General features: G+C 31.8%; 1 protein-coding gene across 7 annotated transcripts in view; it reads left to right on the top strand.

Moving 5' to 3' along the window:
* The window catches only part of LOC124429882 (protein madd-4), a 189,218-nt gene that overhangs the window by 102,086 nt on the left and 69,250 nt on the right, over window positions 1-17,882 (top strand). For all 7 annotated transcript variants that reach the window (XM_046975697.1, XM_046975688.1, XM_046975708.1 and 4 more), the window contains one exon: window positions 11,183-11,308. In XM_046975697.1, the coding sequence (XP_046831653.1) occupies window positions 11,183-11,308 (126 nt within the window). The remainder of the gene's footprint in view (window positions 1-11,182; window positions 11,309-17,882) is intronic.

Here is a 17,882-nt window from a genome sequence, read left to right as displayed (position 1 = left end):
AAAAATCTAGATCTTAGAAATTTTTGAAGAATAAAAAATCATCGATAAAGAAAATAAACTTTATAAAGAAGGATATTTCTTTTTTGATTATCGTATAAAACTTATAATATTATATATATATATATATATACATACACGCAAGAGTATATTAATTAACGATTGAAATAAAAAATGTTTAATGCGTACGTGTTTGTAACGTGTGTATCTCTTTTTTATTTTCTCTCTCTCTCTCTCTCTCTCTCTCTTTCTCTCTAACGGAATCACTTAAATTCTCGTAATAAAGCTTGTCGTCTTTCGTGTAGAGGAAGTTTAAAAGAAAAGAAAAAAAAAACAAAAAAAAAAAGGAAAAAAAAAGATAAAAAAAGAATCAACGACGAGAAGAAAAAAAAGGAAAAAAGAAAATAAACGGTGCTCATAGAAATTGATCGTTTTTCTACGTCGGTGTTCCGCGCGTTAGCGAACGGCACGCGGCTACGAGAGGATAGAAACACTTGGACCCCCCTCCTGTGTTCCTAGAGAAAAGTGACAAACGAGGGGGTTTATAAATTCTGGTCCAGCTTAAAGGCACGTTTCCTCTTGTACCACGCCCTCCTTTTACCTTCATCGAAACATCCCCCTTTTACTCGTAAGAATACAAAAGAAAGAAAAAGATAGAAAGAGAAAGATAGTACGAGAGTGAAGATGGAAGAGAAGTAGAAGGACGAAGAGAGAGAGAGAGAGAGAGAGAGAGAGAGAGGGAGAAGATGGAATAGAAGGAGAAGGAGAAGAAAAGGGAGGAAGAGGTTAGGAGTGGGGGATATGGAGCAGGGGGGAGGGAGGGAAAGAGGAAAATAGTCTCGTGCGAGGAGGAAGGTACACCGACCTCACACTGAGAAAACCTCCAATAAATTTGAGATTCGAGCAAGATTCGAGCTTCTATACTGCTCGGAAGAGAGAGAGAGAGAGAGAGAGAGAGAGAGACTAATTGGACGGCGACACACTCGTTCCAAGTAGATGTAGAAGTAAAAGGAGTGGTGGAAAACGCGTCGGTGGAAAATTTACGACTAAAGCATCCGACCTTACTACCTTCTTTCCGAATTTCCTTAATTTATGATGCTTTTGAATTCATGCTGCTTCTCCTGTTAAACCAGAAAAATCCTCTCATTGTATCCTATCATTATCGTACTCTCCTCGACCCACCTGATATTCTCTCTCTCTCTCTCTCTCTCTCTCTCTCTCTCTTTCTTTCTCTCTCTCTCTCTTTCGTTCTCTCTCGATGTGTCTCTCTCTCCCTTTCTCTTGAATTTTATTTACACATTTTTAAATTTTATTTTCTAATTTTTTCTTCTTTCCTCCATCTTCTTCTTTTTCCTTTTTTTTTTTTTTTTTCATTCTTTCTTTCTTTCTGCCTTTTTTTCCATCTCGTAATTGGATACTCTTTCATTTAACGCATAAATCGAATTTAGGTAACAGTTATTTCCAAATGCTTGACTTTAACATATTTGACTTTTCATCGTAGGTGTATTAAAGTAAAACCTTACGTTTCGATTTTAATCGTCGATGTTAAACCCATGAAATCACGTCGTAAATTGACTTACACGTTTCTCGAACATAATGGATAAACTTTCGTTGAAAGGAAAGAAAAGAAAAGGAAAGAGAAAACAAAAAAAAAAGAAAAAAAAGAAAAAAAGAAGGAAGAAGTTGAACATTACATATAGAACATTAATTTCATCAGTGTACAATTGTTTTATCTCGATAAATTTTTTTTTCTTTCTTTCTTTCTTTTTTTTTTCTTTTTTTTTTTTTTTTTTTTTTTCTAACAATGATTCCAATTTAGCGACCTCGATCCAACGAACAAATTTATATTTGTCGTTGAGTTTAACGGACCAATATGGTCGCCATTGAACTGAAGGTTCCAAAGCGGCCTAAGCCGACGGGAAGTTTGACAGTGAACAGACAGCGATCCTCGACGGTACATTATTCAAATCCATGAGTCGGTTTGTCTATCTGGAAAATTGGGGAGCTTCTCTAATTGGAACGTTTTGGGGGAGCAGGCGATAGGGTTGGTTGAAGGGTGATTAAACGACGTAGGGTGATAGCATGGATAGCTCAGATGTGATTAAGGACATATTCGAACGTCTTCCCCAGCTGCTACTTCTAATGTCACCATTTAATCGATTAATCCGAGATTTACGTGATATGATATTTGAAAAGTCAAACTTATCGAATTTAGAAAATATATCGTTATGTAATCCCTTTATCTTTTATCAATTGGACGATTAAGAAATATTCAGATGAACGTTAAAAATTATATCATTTTAAAAGCATCAGAAAGAGAATAAGAGGACTATTAATTGATAAGCATACTTAATCGATTAATAAGAAAATATCTTAAAGATGTTAAAAAAAAAAAAAGAGAACAAAAAAAAAAGAAAAATGCAAAAATAACATTTGCGAATTGAAAGGAAAAAAAGAAAAGAGAGAGAGAGAGAGAGAGAGAGAGAGAGAGAGAGAGAGAATTGTAGCTTTTAATGTCTCATCTTTTATCAATTGGATGATAAAATTCAAATGATAGTAAAAATTTCTTTCTTTTAAAATGAGAAAAAGAGAGAGAGAGAGAGAGAGAGAGAGAGAGAGAAAGACAGACGGACAAATACAGAAGACTATTAATCGATAATCTGAAATTTTAAAGGGAAAAGTCGAAGCTTGCGAATCGTAGAGGACAAATATAAATTTTTAATGTTCAATATTTTATCTGTCAAACGATAAAATTCGGGAAACCGTAAAAATCATTGCTTCTCTAAAACGAAAGAGAGAAGAGAAATAGATAGATATATATATATATATATATATATATATATATATATATATATATATATATATATAGAGAGAGAGAGAGAGAAGGAGAAAGAAAAGCAGAGATTTTCAAATTGGAAAAGATGAAACTTGCAGATGAAAAAAATTGCTTTGTAATGTCATTTCATCAGATCTCTTTTATCTACCAAACGATAAAATATCAAGCAACCATAAAAATCGTTGTTTTTTTAACATCGAGATCAAGAGATAAAAAGAGAGAGAGAGAGAGAGAGAGAGAGAGAGAGAGAGAGAGATAAAGAGAGAAAGAGTAGGACTATTAGAAAAGGTGTCGGCACAAGAAGGGCAGTTCCTAAAGGGCGGTGCCGTTAAATTTAATGAGAAAAGATAGCCAAGGTGTTTTGGATTATAGATCAACGTGGATAGGCATAGAGGAAGTTGGTCGTGCTTAGGATAGGAAAAAAAAAATTCTCTTTGCCTTGGGAGGTCCGCGATGAGAGAGAACGAATGAGATAGATTCAGAAAGAGGGAGAGAGAGAGAGAGAGAGAGAGAGGAAGATCTTATCGAGTAACTATTGGGCGGTTACACAGCACGAACAACCATAGGGTGTACCGTTCCCTTTTGGTAGGTGGATTATAAACTTCAACCTATCCCACGCCTACGATCGTCCTCGATTGAAAGAAACTTACAACTGGTGGCTACTTTCTTTTTTTTTTCTTCTTTATTCTTTTTTTTCTTTTTGTTCTTTTTTTTTTTTTTTTTTTTTTTTGTAAAAATTAGGCGATCTTTATGCACGGATATATTCCTAATTCATTCAAGTATATGTCTCCTTCTAAAATAGAAATTAATCGTTATTTCGATATAAATAATGTCTATTAATTATTTATTATTCGGATGAGTGTATTTTTTCAAATGTTTATGTTTAAAATAAAAAAACCCTATTTGAGCGGTATTTATAAAAAAAAAAAAAAAAAAAAAAAAAAGTAAAAAGAAGAAGAATTCAATAAGTAAATGTATGATGACGCAAATCCCAAATTGAAAAACATTTACATCATTACATTTACATTTTCATTTACTTTTATAAAATATATATAATTTTAATTAATATAAAATATAAAATAATAAATATAAAAGGGAACAATTGAACAAATATTTTCATTTCGAAAGATTCTTTTTTTTATCTTCTAAATATCACATATAAGATAAGATAATTATTATTATATCGTGTACGATGTGTTCTCTTTTAACTCGTCGTTTATTTATTTATTTTCTTTTTCTTGTTCTGTTTTCCTTTGAAAAAAAAAAAAAAAAAAGAAAAAAAAGAAAAAGAAAAAAAACGAAACAAGAAAAAGTTAATAAGTCTTGCTGAAAGATCATCAAATTGTTATTTCGTTTTGTCCAAAGGAAAAGAACAGTTATTCGTTAGAACGTTTAACGAGGAAAGTTCGAGGAACATAACTTGAACGAAAATCCTCGCGTAAGCTTCCCCGGGCCTCGCGCGTTCTTACGTTCGAGAAATCTTTGAATAATATACTTAACATCTTAAACTGAAATGTCTTCTCTCATACTCTCTCTCTCTCTCTCTCTCTCTCTCTCTCTCTCTCTCTCTCTCGTTCTCTTTCTCTATCTCTTTCTCGTTCTCTCTTGTTACCAAAACGAACATCATCCCCTTTGCAAAAGTATCTCTTCTTTCTTGTCTTAGATAAACTACCGTGAATTTAGCTACGATTTTCAATATTTCCAACCATCACCATCACCATCCCCATCCCCACCCCCACCACCAACATTAGCATCACCCTCGTCCCCTCTCTTAACTTCTTCCTTTCCTCTTGATAGTTTAAATTGACATTACGATAGTAATTGACAGTTAGATGTTAAACGATCAATAAAAAACGATGGATTGACTCGATCAAGGCCATCCTTATGATCCGATCGATCGAATTCTTCTTTATAATACGATTTGAGATCGTCGTTTTATATTCAATCATTAAAATAATTACGTTTGAAAGTAATTAAAAATTACGAATTATCACCGGGTACAATCGTTAATCTGTTTTTATATGATCGATTAATTCTCGACGACAGTGATAACAGCAAAAAAAAAGAAAAATAAAAAAACAAAAAAGAGAAAAGAAAAGAAATTATTTAAACTAAACATCGATTAAATCCAATGATCAATTAGCAGATTTAAATATTTTATAATTATTTAAAATCATTAAAAAAACGAAACGATTCAATATACGGATTAGACATGCTAATACAATTTATTATAAATATCTGAGAGATAGATAAATAAATAAATAGAGATAGATAGAGAGAGAGAGGGAGAGGGAGGAAGAGGGAGATGGAGAGAGAGAGAATGCCATTGACACTTCTTCAACCCCCTTCCCCCCCACTATAACCACTCTCCTATCACCATCCACTTCATCGGCCAAGCGTCGATCGTACAAACAATAGACAGACCCTCGAAGCATAGTTCACTGCGACTACAGAGAGTATGAGGGTGTCGTGCTATCGAGCCCCCCTCCTACCCCCCTCCCAACAACACCCCCTAAGAAGAAAGGGTTGAACTTGATATAATACCTAACTGACGAACATATGTTTTCGTATGGTTTTCGTAAATTGTTTTAACATTTTTGGCTACGTTAATCCCCACCCCCCTGATTTATCTGTTCCTTTTTTTTTTTTTTTTTTTTTTTTTTTTTTTTTAACAAAAGTCGAAAGCAAAACGAAGGAAGAAAAAGAAGAAGAAGAAGAAGAAGAAGAAGAAGAATAGGATTCATGAAAATCAGAAGAATAAAAGCATTCCTTTTTCATTCATCCCACACACCGTCTGCTTAACCCCCACCCCCCACCCTCATAGAATCCATAGAATTTTTTACCGAATTCCAATAAAATCTCTACCATAATTTTTCTTTACTTTATATCTACTTCGTTCATTCATTCAATGATATCGACGTCTTTCTCATTGCACCTTTATCTTTCGGAAGGGGAGGGAAAGGGGGAAGAATCGAGGTGAAAGATCGAAGGTTAAAAAAAAGAAAAAATAAATAAAAGAAAAAAAAAATATATATATATATATATATATATATATATATATATGTGGAAGAAATAATAAAACGTATGAAAAGAAAAGAAAAAGAAAAAGAAAAGAAAAATCGATCGGTAAATAAATAAAAAAAAAAAAAAAAAAAAGGAAAATTAATACGTCGACATTAACAATGTTCCCACGGTTTACATTTACGTTTCCCATCTCATAGAGACAAAAAAAAAATATTATGGACGATTCACGAAATGCATATTAGGCTTTGAAAGTTCTAATCTGACAACACGAAGTACCTTTTACTATGATTTCTCGAGCTCGTTGTTATTCATTCGACGACGCATATTTTTCAAATCGAGCCTAATCTTCTCTCTCTCTCTTTCTTATATACGATCGAAACACGCAATTTCGGTTAAGAAAATTAATTTTATTCACACCATGGCGTAAAGTACAATCCCATGTTTTCCCGAGGACGCTCGAGGCGGCTACCTCTTTCTTTTTCTTTACTCCTTTATTTTTTCTTCTCCCTTTTCTTTTATTTTTTCTCTCCTTTTTGTTCTCCTTCTTTTCCTCTTTCTTCTTTTTTTCTTTTTTTTTTTTTTTTTTTTTACAAGCCGCGACCCTGGGATCACTGTTGTTTCCTTAACACTTTCTATCTCTTTTTTTCCTATCTCTCTCTCTCTCTCTCTCTCACTTAATACACAACCAACGGGAATATTTTTTTCTCTTATTTTTTTTTTCCTCGGTTAACCCCGACTAACCAAAACCTAATCAACATCCAATTCTTCTTCGTCTTCGATAAGAGGAACTTGATTGACGAGATAAATGGAAATACGTGAACGTATACTCAACAAACGAAGAGAGGAAGTCTCGGACTCGAACACGATACGTCCATTTAAATCCAGGACACGGAAGCGAAATTTTTTTTGAGTCGTTGTTTCTCTCTTTCTCTATCTCTCATTCTCTCTCCCTCTCTCTCTCTCTCTCTCTCTCTTTCTCTCTCTTTCTCTCTCTCTCTCTCTCTCTCTCTCTCTCTCTCTCTCTCTTTCTATCTCTATCTTTATCTAACGTTGACGATGCTTCGTTGTCACTCTGGCTCTTCTCGGTACTTACACGCTCGTAAATACACAGACTTAATTTAATTACGTTTCCAAATGTTTCCCTATTATCCCAACACATTGCCGAACATTTAACTTCGCCAAAGTTTTAATTTCGTCTCCACGTGCGACAATGACAGTCGATCGATTTTATTTTATTTTATTTCATTTCATTTCATTTCATTTCATTTCATTTCATTTCATTCTATTTCATTTAATTTTATTTTATCTTATTTTATTTTATTTTATTTTATTTTATTTTATTTTATTTTATTTTTTTTCCTTCTTTTTATTTTTATTTCCTTTCGTCGAATAATCGAATCGCTTTTAAATTCCGTTTCCATTTGGAAATTTGAAACAATTGGGAATTTCTCTTTCGTTTTAATTTATTCTTATTTTACTTTTCTTTTCCTTTCCCTTTTCTTTCAATTTTTTATTTTTTCTTTTTACAATTATCTATAATTATTTATCGAAATATATTTAACTATTCGATGAAAGCTATCTCTTCATTATCGTAAAATTAAATAAAAGAAATTAAATTAAAGATCATAAAATGGATAATGACAGAAAACAAAAAAATAAATTAACCGATTATTTCGGTGTTTAATTTAGAGTGGAGAAAAAATTTTTATTTTGTAAAAGTTTGATTCATTAATTTACAAATCATTGCCTCATTTGCCACGAGGAAAAAAAAAAGAAAAGGAAAAAGTGAAAGAAAGCGAGGGTTCTCGGTTGTTCTTTTTTCTTATTCCTTTTTTTCTCTTTTTTTTTCTTTTTTTTTCTTTTTTTTTTTTTTTTTTGACAACAAAGGCACACGATACACGAGCCGAGTCATGTTCGGCTTAATTACTGGAATTAATGCGAACGGTTGGTGTTAATCCGTGTGCGGCACGCGAGCCAATCAAGTGGTTCAGATAAGAATGAAACGCTATCGAAACTAGACGGCTCGTTAGTCGTTCATGCGTTCGAGATATAAATTACATAGCTTAATCCTAATCCGTTTGAATAATGTTTGATAATAACTTTTTCTCTTCTTCGATAAAAAAAAAAATAAAAAAAAAAAATAAAAAAAAAACCATCACAAAGTACATACACGCACATTCACTATTCGTATCATTTTTTTAATATATTCGTATAAAAAAAAAAAAAAATATATATATATATATATATATATATATATAAACGTAAAAATATAAAAGTGTACAAATATATATAGAGATATACTAGATCTATTTCGATTAAATTTTCTTTACAAAAAAAAAAACGAAAGAAAAAAGAAAAGAAGAAAAAAACGTATTACCGGTTCGATCATCCAGTTAAATATAATTATCCGCTATCTTAATCATCGCGATTACCTAACAAGTAACATTACTCCTCGATCACTATAATTTTCTTCGGAGCAAGGAAAAAGGAAAAGAAAAGAGAGAAAAAAAAGAAGAAAAAGAAAAAAAAAACAAAGAACCGAAGAGAAACGTGACCCTAACAGTCCATATAAAAATCTTTTCTATTGGCAATTCGTTCCATGATTTTTAATCGGCGACGAGACACCGTATAATCAATTTCTAACTTGATAAATAACTCTGTCAGACCCTTTCAATAAGTAATATCCTCCTACTGGTTAAAGCTATAATTATTCTTTAGATCGACTAATATCCATTTTCGTGGATCTTGCAGAAAGGAAAAAAGAAAGAAAGAAAGAAAAAAAAGAAAACTTTTCCATTAACTATAATCGTCGTTTACGTCGATCTTCAACGTATGATCGATTTTTACTTATCATATATATATAATATATAAGAACTTGAATGAAAATGAATTCATCGTATCTTGTGAAATTTAACAGCCAATTAAAATTACAAGCCAATTTATAAGCTTATACGAAAGTTATATGAATACTTTCTATATCTATCTATTTATCATCCATATACTAGTACACCTACATACACTTATACAGATACATGTAATCACATATGTAACTAAATAGTTGCATACTTTACTCCTCTCTAATCCCGATCTATACAAGTTCATTTTCTAGATGCCCGAGGCTTCGAGCGTTAACCTTTAATTACAGGCCGGTCCGACCGTCTAAATTTATCGCTAATAACGTTGCAACGGACAGAGTTAAGCTCCATCAACTGAACGATCTTTATGAGAAGCCGCATCATGGAACGGAACGGAACCGAACGGAACGGAACCGAACGGGGAAGAGAACAAAATGAAACTAAATCGAATTGAACCGATAACGTTCTAACGCATACACACATATTCCAAATTATTTTCGAGATATATTTGACGTTTTCATTAAAACGACACATCATTTTTATCATTCAAAATAATTCCTTGTTATAAAAAATCTTACGTATTTTTACAAACATATATCTTGGTAAATTATTGATCGCGACGAAAACTCTATATGGAAAATTTCTCTATGGGGATTTCTTTTTTTTTTTTTTTTGCTCTATTTTTCTTTCTCCTTTTTTATACATACAAATACAGTAATCAGGTAGAAATCAATCGGATTGAAAAGATCTACGGACTGATCAAAGAACGTTCTTATCGTTTTCTTTTTTCTTATCTTTTTATCAACGTTGAAAAAAAGAAAAAAAAACAATATATATATATATATATATATATATATATATATGTACGTATCATTCCGACGTATAAAAAGAGTTTGAACAAATTTTATATATGACGACGAGTAGGAGGATGCTGTGATTCGTCGGTTTGAAATTTTTCAGAATGAGTTTTACTAAAAGTATGCTGACGTATTATTACCACTATTATTATTACTACTACTATTAACTATTATTATTACTGTTACAACTACTACTACTACTACCATTAACTAACTAATACTAATACTGGTCCGTAGAGGTTGTTATAAAAGTTCTCTCTCTTGTACGTTAATACCGGAAAATAGATATCCGTTTTCGGCTTGAAGCTAGGTCACAATTAAATTTTGCCTACTCTCATTTCTCATCTTTCTTTTTTCTCCTCCTCCTCCCTCTCTCTCCTCCTCTTCCTCCTCCCCTTCTCGCTCTCTCTATCTCTCTCTCTCTCTCTCTCTCTCTCTCTCTATCTCTATCTCTCTCTTTGTCTCTCTTTCTCTTTAACCCTTTTCTAAGCGATCGCGTGCGACCACAAGTTGGACATAGTTGGAAATATTCCACGAAATGAATCCTTGAAAAAGAAATAAAATAAGTTTTTTAAAAGGTGTCGGTTTCTCTAACAAACGCCTGACTTTCTATAAGAGAAAGAGAGAGAGAGAGAGAGAGAGAGAGAGAGAGAGAGAATTTTGTAGAGAGCTGAGAACATACTCAACTACTATATATCGAGGATACTTTATGGCTCGAACATGTCACGTTTCGGACCAGAATTAGCCATTATTTTTCTGCACTCGATCATAACGTGCCCAGTAAGCCGGCTTCTATAAAAAAAAAAAAAAAAAAAAAAAAAAAAAAACTAGAAAAAAAAACTAGAAAAAATATGTTCCTACTTTCTTTAACGCCGAGTTATAAGCCCCTATAACAAGATGTTCTTCTACACGCGAACATTATCGAAAATTTATTATTAATTATGAAGATTTATTTAGTTAATATATTTATATATTAATTGAATATAATTATATATTAATCACATTAACACGACTACGAAGATCTTTTTGTATTCTTTTTTTTTCTTCTCTCTTTTTTTCTTCTTTTTTCTTTTTCTTATGATTTGTTTTATTGTTCATAAAAAAAAAACAAAAATATCTATATATATATATATATATATATATATATATATATATATACATATATTGATTATAATTATTAATGCGATCTAATATAGAATCCACTGGGATTTAATGTACACGTAAAAATATCAAATATTTCTTATTTTTCGTTTTCTTTTTTTTTTTTTTCGTCAAAATATTTACATATATCTTCTATTTCTCCTTTCTTTTTATTTCTTCCTTCTTTTTTAATTCTTTAATGAAAAATACATATTCATCGTAATTATAATTGTAATGTAGTAATTAATATTTTTTATTTTTTTGAGTGTAAATATAACGTGTAAAAAAAAAAAAAGAAAGAAATCAAAAAGATCAATTGATTTTTAACAAATTTAGAAAATTTCCATATCTCCCTTTCATCTTATATTCTTAATGGAATATAATCAAATTATAATTAATAACATAAAAATTAATAACAATGAAATTTTAATATACTGAAGATATCATTTATATTTATTATCATATTATTACAGATATGTCTTTTGGGAGTAGCAGTTAGTGACAACAGTACGATCGACGACGATCATTCAGTGATCGAGGACGGAGTATCAGAGATCGCGAACGTCGCCAACAATCTCGACATAGATAACGTCGATCAGGTAAAGGATTCTCTTATATAATATTTTAACATTCACGATATTTCGAGCAGCGTATCGTCTCATGCATGAAATAAAAAAGAAAATAGAAAAAGGAAAATGAAAAAGGGAAAAAGAAAAAGTAGAAGAGAGAGAGAGAGAGAGAGAGAGAACGAAAAAAGAAGGAAAAATAGTTTTTGACCGAACGCATTCTTCGGGTGTTGGCGAGTTTACAAGACGAATTGTAAGTCTCACTGAATTTACAAGTGTCAGCTGCACGGCAGAAAGTAAGAAAAAGAGAGTGAGAGAGAGAGAGAGAGAGAGAGAGAGAGAGAGTGCATGGTAGTTTTCGCGTGTTTCTATGTAACAAACACGAATTTTACAAGTGGGTAAAAGAAAGGAGTGTCGAACCGGTAGAGGAAAAATAAACACTCTTATTCATAGTAGTTGGATCGAAACGGGTCGCCAGAAATCATTATACCAAAAGGAGAGAGAGAGAGAGAGAGAGAGAGAGAGAGAGAGAAATGAAAGAACAAAAAAAAACCAGCGATATAAGAAGGATAAAGTATAGAGAGAGAGTGGAGTACGAAAAGAGAGAGAGAGAGAGAGAGAGAGAGAGAAAAAAGGGAAAAAAGATACAAAAGAAAATAAACAAATAAATAAAAAGAAATTAAAAGGGCTATTAAAAATTAAGGGGGGGAGGGGGCGAGAAAAAGAAAGAAAGAAAAGAAAGAAAAGAAAAGAAGGAAAGAAACAAAAGGAAAAAAAGAAACAAAAATAAGGAGTTGGCAGGAATCATCAAGTTTGTCGCGAAACGAGAAAGCTTTTATTTTTCCGCCGTCTTAACACCAGTTCTACCAAGTCTTTTCGACACACCGAGATCCCTTGACTTCCTTCCTCCTCTTATTCTTATTCTTCTTCTTATTCTTATTATTTTTCTTCGTTCTCCTTGCATATTTTTTTTCTCTTTATTCCTTTTTCTTTTTTTTTCCGTTATTTTTTTTTCGTTTTTTTTTTTTTTTTTTTTTTTTTTTTTTTTAATTTCACTTCTTTTTACCTTCGATATACATAAACGGAAAAAGGATTTGAACGTTTGACTCTAATACTTACGTTATTAACATCTAACATTCCACTACTAACAGCTTAAATCCAATTAATTCTCGAGTGACGTATTTCAATATTTGTTCTCAATCTTTTTTTTTTCTTTTTCCTATACTATTCTCTTACATATGTATGGCATGTATAATAAATGTCGTATAAATACCTCCTTTAATCTTATATAAAACGTTTTAACGAAATTTCATTTTTAATTTCATTTCGTCGTTTTCATTATCGTAATCGGTTAAAACGATACTATGTAATACGTCAACGAATATCTTAAAAGAAAAAACATAAGAAACTTTTTATCTACATAACATTATATATATATATAAATTTGTATATTTTGTTAATATAGAAATCCATAAAAATACGATTGCAAAATAGTACTCGTTTTTTTTTCTTTTTTTTTTTTTAATCGAGCGTGCAAGCTTTTATATATAAACATATATCATATAACTGTATCTATCTACGTATACACACGCACAACTACACACACGCACACTTATATATATATATATATATATATATATATATATATATATATATATTAAGAAGTATAAGACTATGGTCGTATTGTTTCACCGATTGGGTTTCGCGAAACCATAGAACGTAGTAAGCGTCGTCTCTATTCATGAGTTTTACCATTTTCTCCAAGTTCGTATGGGCAATGAACTCTACTTTTCGTTCACACGGTTGCTAATGGATCCCATCCTCTGCCCCCTTCTCTCACTACTTTCCACGAATTTTCATCTTCTCTTCTTCTCTCTACTCTTCTTACCCCCTTACCCTTTATCCCAACCACGTATTATCGGGGTAAGCATTACTTGAAAAATGATCGTTCGTTCGTTCGTTCGTTCGTTCGTTCGTTCGTTCGTTCGTTCGTTCATTCGTTCCTTTCGTTCTTTCATTCGTCGAAACTACCGTCACAATGTGCGATAATAATAACAAAGAGAATCACCATTATGGTTGGAACGCAATTTCGTATAATAACGTATAATATTAATGAATATCATTCGAGTATAACGATTGGATGCTAGAGAGTTATATATCATTCTTATTCTCATAATTCTCATGAAAATGTAATATATTTATTTTGAAAAATCATCAAAATCGAATGAACGTTCGACAATATGATATCCTTCTCTCTCTCTCTCTCTCTCTCTCTCTCTCTCTCTCTCTCTCTCTCTTTCTCTATCTCTCACTCTCTCTTTCTCTTTGGATCTTCCTTGGTACTTTCGAGACTCGATAGTTTTAGAAAACTGGATCGCTGTGAAACGCGCTTTTACTCTGCTAGAGCGTATGCATCAGTAAACATGAAAGTTTAATGCAATACCGTACGTAATCGTACTTCATACCAACATCGAACGTCCATTTGTGAGTGCAAGAGAGAGAGAGAGAGAGAGAGAGAGAGAGAGAGAGAGAGAGAGAGAGAGAGACGACGACGACAACGACGACGACGACGACTACGAAACGACGTCGCTCTGATAAAACGTATTTTCCAACTTTCATTGACGACTTTCGCAAGCCAAAACAATTTTCTTCTTAAAAATGGATCAACTTGTACCGCACGCCGAAAATTGTTCACTTAAAAGTGAGTTTTAACAGTCAACTCGTTAAATTTCTAACGACATACTTACTTCCTTTTTTCCTCTCTTTTCTTTTTTTCTTTTAATTTTTCTTCTTTCCTTTTTCTCCCTTTTTTCTCATCGGAACATTTGAAATTTTTTTTAATAATATAAGACGCGGACGTGTAACTCCTTTGGTTTTTTTTTTTTTTTCTTTTTTTTCTTTTTCTTTCTTCTTCCTATTTTGTTTCGTTTTGTTTTCTTTTCTCTTCTTTTCTTCGTTCATTTCGCTTAAGAGAAAAATTCAATGAAGAAAAAAAAGTCGCAAGTTTCGTTTCACTTAAAATTACTTAAACTCTCCCCCCCCCCTCTCCCTCTCTCTCCCCCCCTCTCTCTCTCTCTCTCTCTCTCTCTCTCTTCATCTATCTATCTATCTTTTTATTACATTTTTCTTTAACCATGTCACATTTTACAAATATACACGGAAGAAAGTTTGCCACGTTATAAGAAAGGATGCAACTTTTGAAAAGAAGGAGAAGAACATTTCGAAGAGAAGATATCTCATAAAATCGAAATATCGTTTGTCTAGTAGATCCATGTTCTCTCTTTCTATGTTCGTTCAAGAAAATTTCTTTGCCATTCCACGAGTCGCGCGACATTACTACGACCGCGAACTTTCTTCCGTGATCGGGATCCGTAAAAATGGAATAAGAGAAGGAAAAAGAAAGAAAGAAAGAAAGAAAGAAAGAAAAAAAGAAAGAAAGGAAGGAAGGAAGGATGGAAGGAAAGAAACAAATAAAAAACAATTCTAGCGAAAGAAAATTCTCGCGAAAAAAAATTCTCGCGCGTGTATTTACGTAAAAGTCTTTGATGGGGTATAGGTGGTGGTGGGTGTTGAAGAAAATAAAGGAGACAAGTAGATACGTGATTCGATGAACAAAACCGACGATGGTTTTGTGATTTTTTTTTGATTACTAAAAAGTTTCTCATATATATATATATATATATCAATCTTAATATATTTTTCTTTTCATAATACTCCAGTCAGATATTATTCTTCCTCGAATTATTAATTGTCCATTGTGTGTCAAACTTTAATTTCACTTGGTATAATTGTTACTTTTTCAAAAAAAAAAAAAAAAAAAAAGAAAAAAAAAATAAAAATAAAGGAAAAATTTACAAAAAGAAAAGAAAACGTTCGAGTTTACCCTTTTTTCGTTCAATTTCAGAAGAATTTCCAAGATCCTACCTTAATGCGTTTCTGTTCTTTTTTTTTTTCTAGAATTCAAACACCTTTTCTCAATGTACCGAACCATAAATCTTCGTCACTGCGAAATAAAGTTGTGTACGTCGTTCGCACACGTTACGCCTACATTGTTAGACAATATTTATGTACAATGGATAGAGATACGTGCATTAAACTTTTCACAAAATGCATTCTTATATAACTTTTCCTTTCTACCTTTCGAAATCTAAACGAAGAGTTTATTACATATCTCTATATCATAAAAATATGAGATGATGATATTATTCCGAAACATCCCGTAAGAAGAAGATAGAATTTCATTAGTTAGAAAAAGTTCTTAATACGTTCCTAAAAGATATATTGCTTATTTACGTATTACGTATATATATATATATATATATATATATATATATATATATATATATATATATATATATATATATATATATATATATATATATATATATATATTTGATATTCATCTTTTCTCTTGTTAGCTGTTTGTTAAAAGTCTTTTCAATAAGAAAAAAGAAAAAAAAAAAAAAAGAAAATATACTTCTATATAAGATCAATTTCAATTTTCATTTGATCCAATTTAATCAGAACTTTTGTTCTTTTCTTCCTTTCTTTCTTTCATTCTTTCTTTCTTTCTTTTTTTCTTTCTTTCCTTTTCTATTTCTCTTCTTCGGCAATAACATGTCAATGAATTAACACATGTCATAAATTTAACGCGAACGATATTAATTCATTTTCAACGAAATTATTATATCTTTCGAGATACGATCGAGTTTTTTGATAATTTTTTTTTCTCTTTTTTTTTTTTTTTTGTTTTTTTTTTTTGTATTAATAACATAATACATTCATTATTCGAAAGATAATTTGAGATTGGGCACGAGCATGAATGATATCGATTGGATTGAAATAATACATTCTGATAGTTAACAAAGTAAAAGGTTTAAAAGGACAAGACAAAGAATAATGTGTTGACTTTAGCTAATATGTATTTATTAATAGATATAATTTCGCATAGTCGGAATGTCGAAGGGTCGTCCATTGAAGTTTTGAGACTCACTTGACCGCGCGTGCCGTTACAATGCACATCCGTATCTCTTCTTCTTTCGTGCCCTGAGACGTGCGAGGCAAACGCGCGAAAGTGCTGCTTAGAACGGGGATGGGTTCGGAATGGAAAGGAGGGCTGAAGGAAGGTGAGGTGGGCTGAGAACTGAGGGAGGATTCTAACAGAGGTAGTTGAAACGACGTCGAGACTTCCAGTGGCACTCCCAAAGAACAAAGGAACAGAAGGGCGAAAACGGCCGACGAAGCACTCACGGGACTATCGTGCACCGGTGTAATTGGCTAATTGCATTTAACGGGTGTTCAATTTCAAAGGTATCACTTTATCAAGCTGAGTAACGTAACGACGTTCATTTCCCCTCGAAAATATTCATTTCTCTGGTAATTCGTTATTAATCGATAATGCTTCGTTCTTTCATTTAATTATATATCTCCGAAATAATTGTTTTCTAATACGAATTTTAAGTTTCGATTATCGGGGGTTGAAAAACTTTTCGAGCCCCTGGAGATAGGCAATCCGTTTGATATCTCACGTTGCCTGGTGTAAGGGGCTATTAAAGAAAAAAAAAAAGAAGAAGAAGAAGAAACTGCTTTGTTACCGACTGATGGTAATGTGATCGTCGGAAAAAAGAAGAAGTACGAAAGCAATACCTAATATTCAAGCGTTATTTCGATTAATTTTTGAAAATGAGTCGAAAAAATTTAATACCGAAATATTAAATTTAACTCGGCGCATAACGAAAATATCACGTGTATCTGTGCGAGTCATTTTCATTTCGAAAAGTTTGTCTGATGCATATTGATAGAGCAAGTAATGTAGGACATATATTCTCGGGTATGTGTATATGTAGATATATCGGAGAAGTTGGCAACGACGAATTTTCGCGCGAAAATATATTATATATTCGAAATTAATATATCGACAATGAAAATCAAGCGTGTTGGAGAAGAATTATTAATTTCGAAGTCTTCTTTTTTCTTTTTTTATTTTTTGCTTATTATTTTTAAATTCAACGAACGTACGGCAACCATTAGTCATTAGACGATCCATTATTAATCATATATATATATATAAATTTAAAAAAATGATTAATAAAAAAAGAAAAAAAAAAGAATGGTAAGAACACGACGTGACATTTTATATTGTCATTTAATATGGATAATTATTTAATTACACGCGTATACACGCGAAGACAACTAAAAGGATATAGAGGAGAGATGGGATTCGATCGAAACCGCACATTATAGATATCGTTTAATTAACGATAAATTTACATTAATCACGATATTTGATATCGAACATACATATTATACGTACCTATCTATAAATTTTATCCCCAATTGGCCGATCAACCGCACCGCGATTATTTCGTCAATTATCGACACATTACGAATTTATCAGTTAGCTATCAATTTTGAAATCATCATTAATTCGTTCCTAATTTTCATCGTTAGTAAGAATGAGATTTTTTTTCTTTTTTTTTTGTTTCTTTTTTTTTTCTTTTTTTTTTCCTTTCTCTTTTTCTTTCAACTTTTTCAAAGTCGCTTAACGACCTCAGCACACTCTCCCCCTTTCTGCCTTTTATACACTTTTCTTCTTTTTTCGCCCGTC

The sequence above is a fragment of the Vespa crabro genome, chromosome 1 (genome assembly GCF_910589235.1).
Source record: "Vespa crabro chromosome 1, iyVesCrab1.2, whole genome shotgun sequence".
Taxonomy (NCBI): domain Eukaryota; kingdom Metazoa; phylum Arthropoda; class Insecta; order Hymenoptera; family Vespidae; genus Vespa; species Vespa crabro.
Note: the sequence above shows the minus strand (reverse complement) of the source record. Positions and strands in the feature narration are given on the sequence as shown.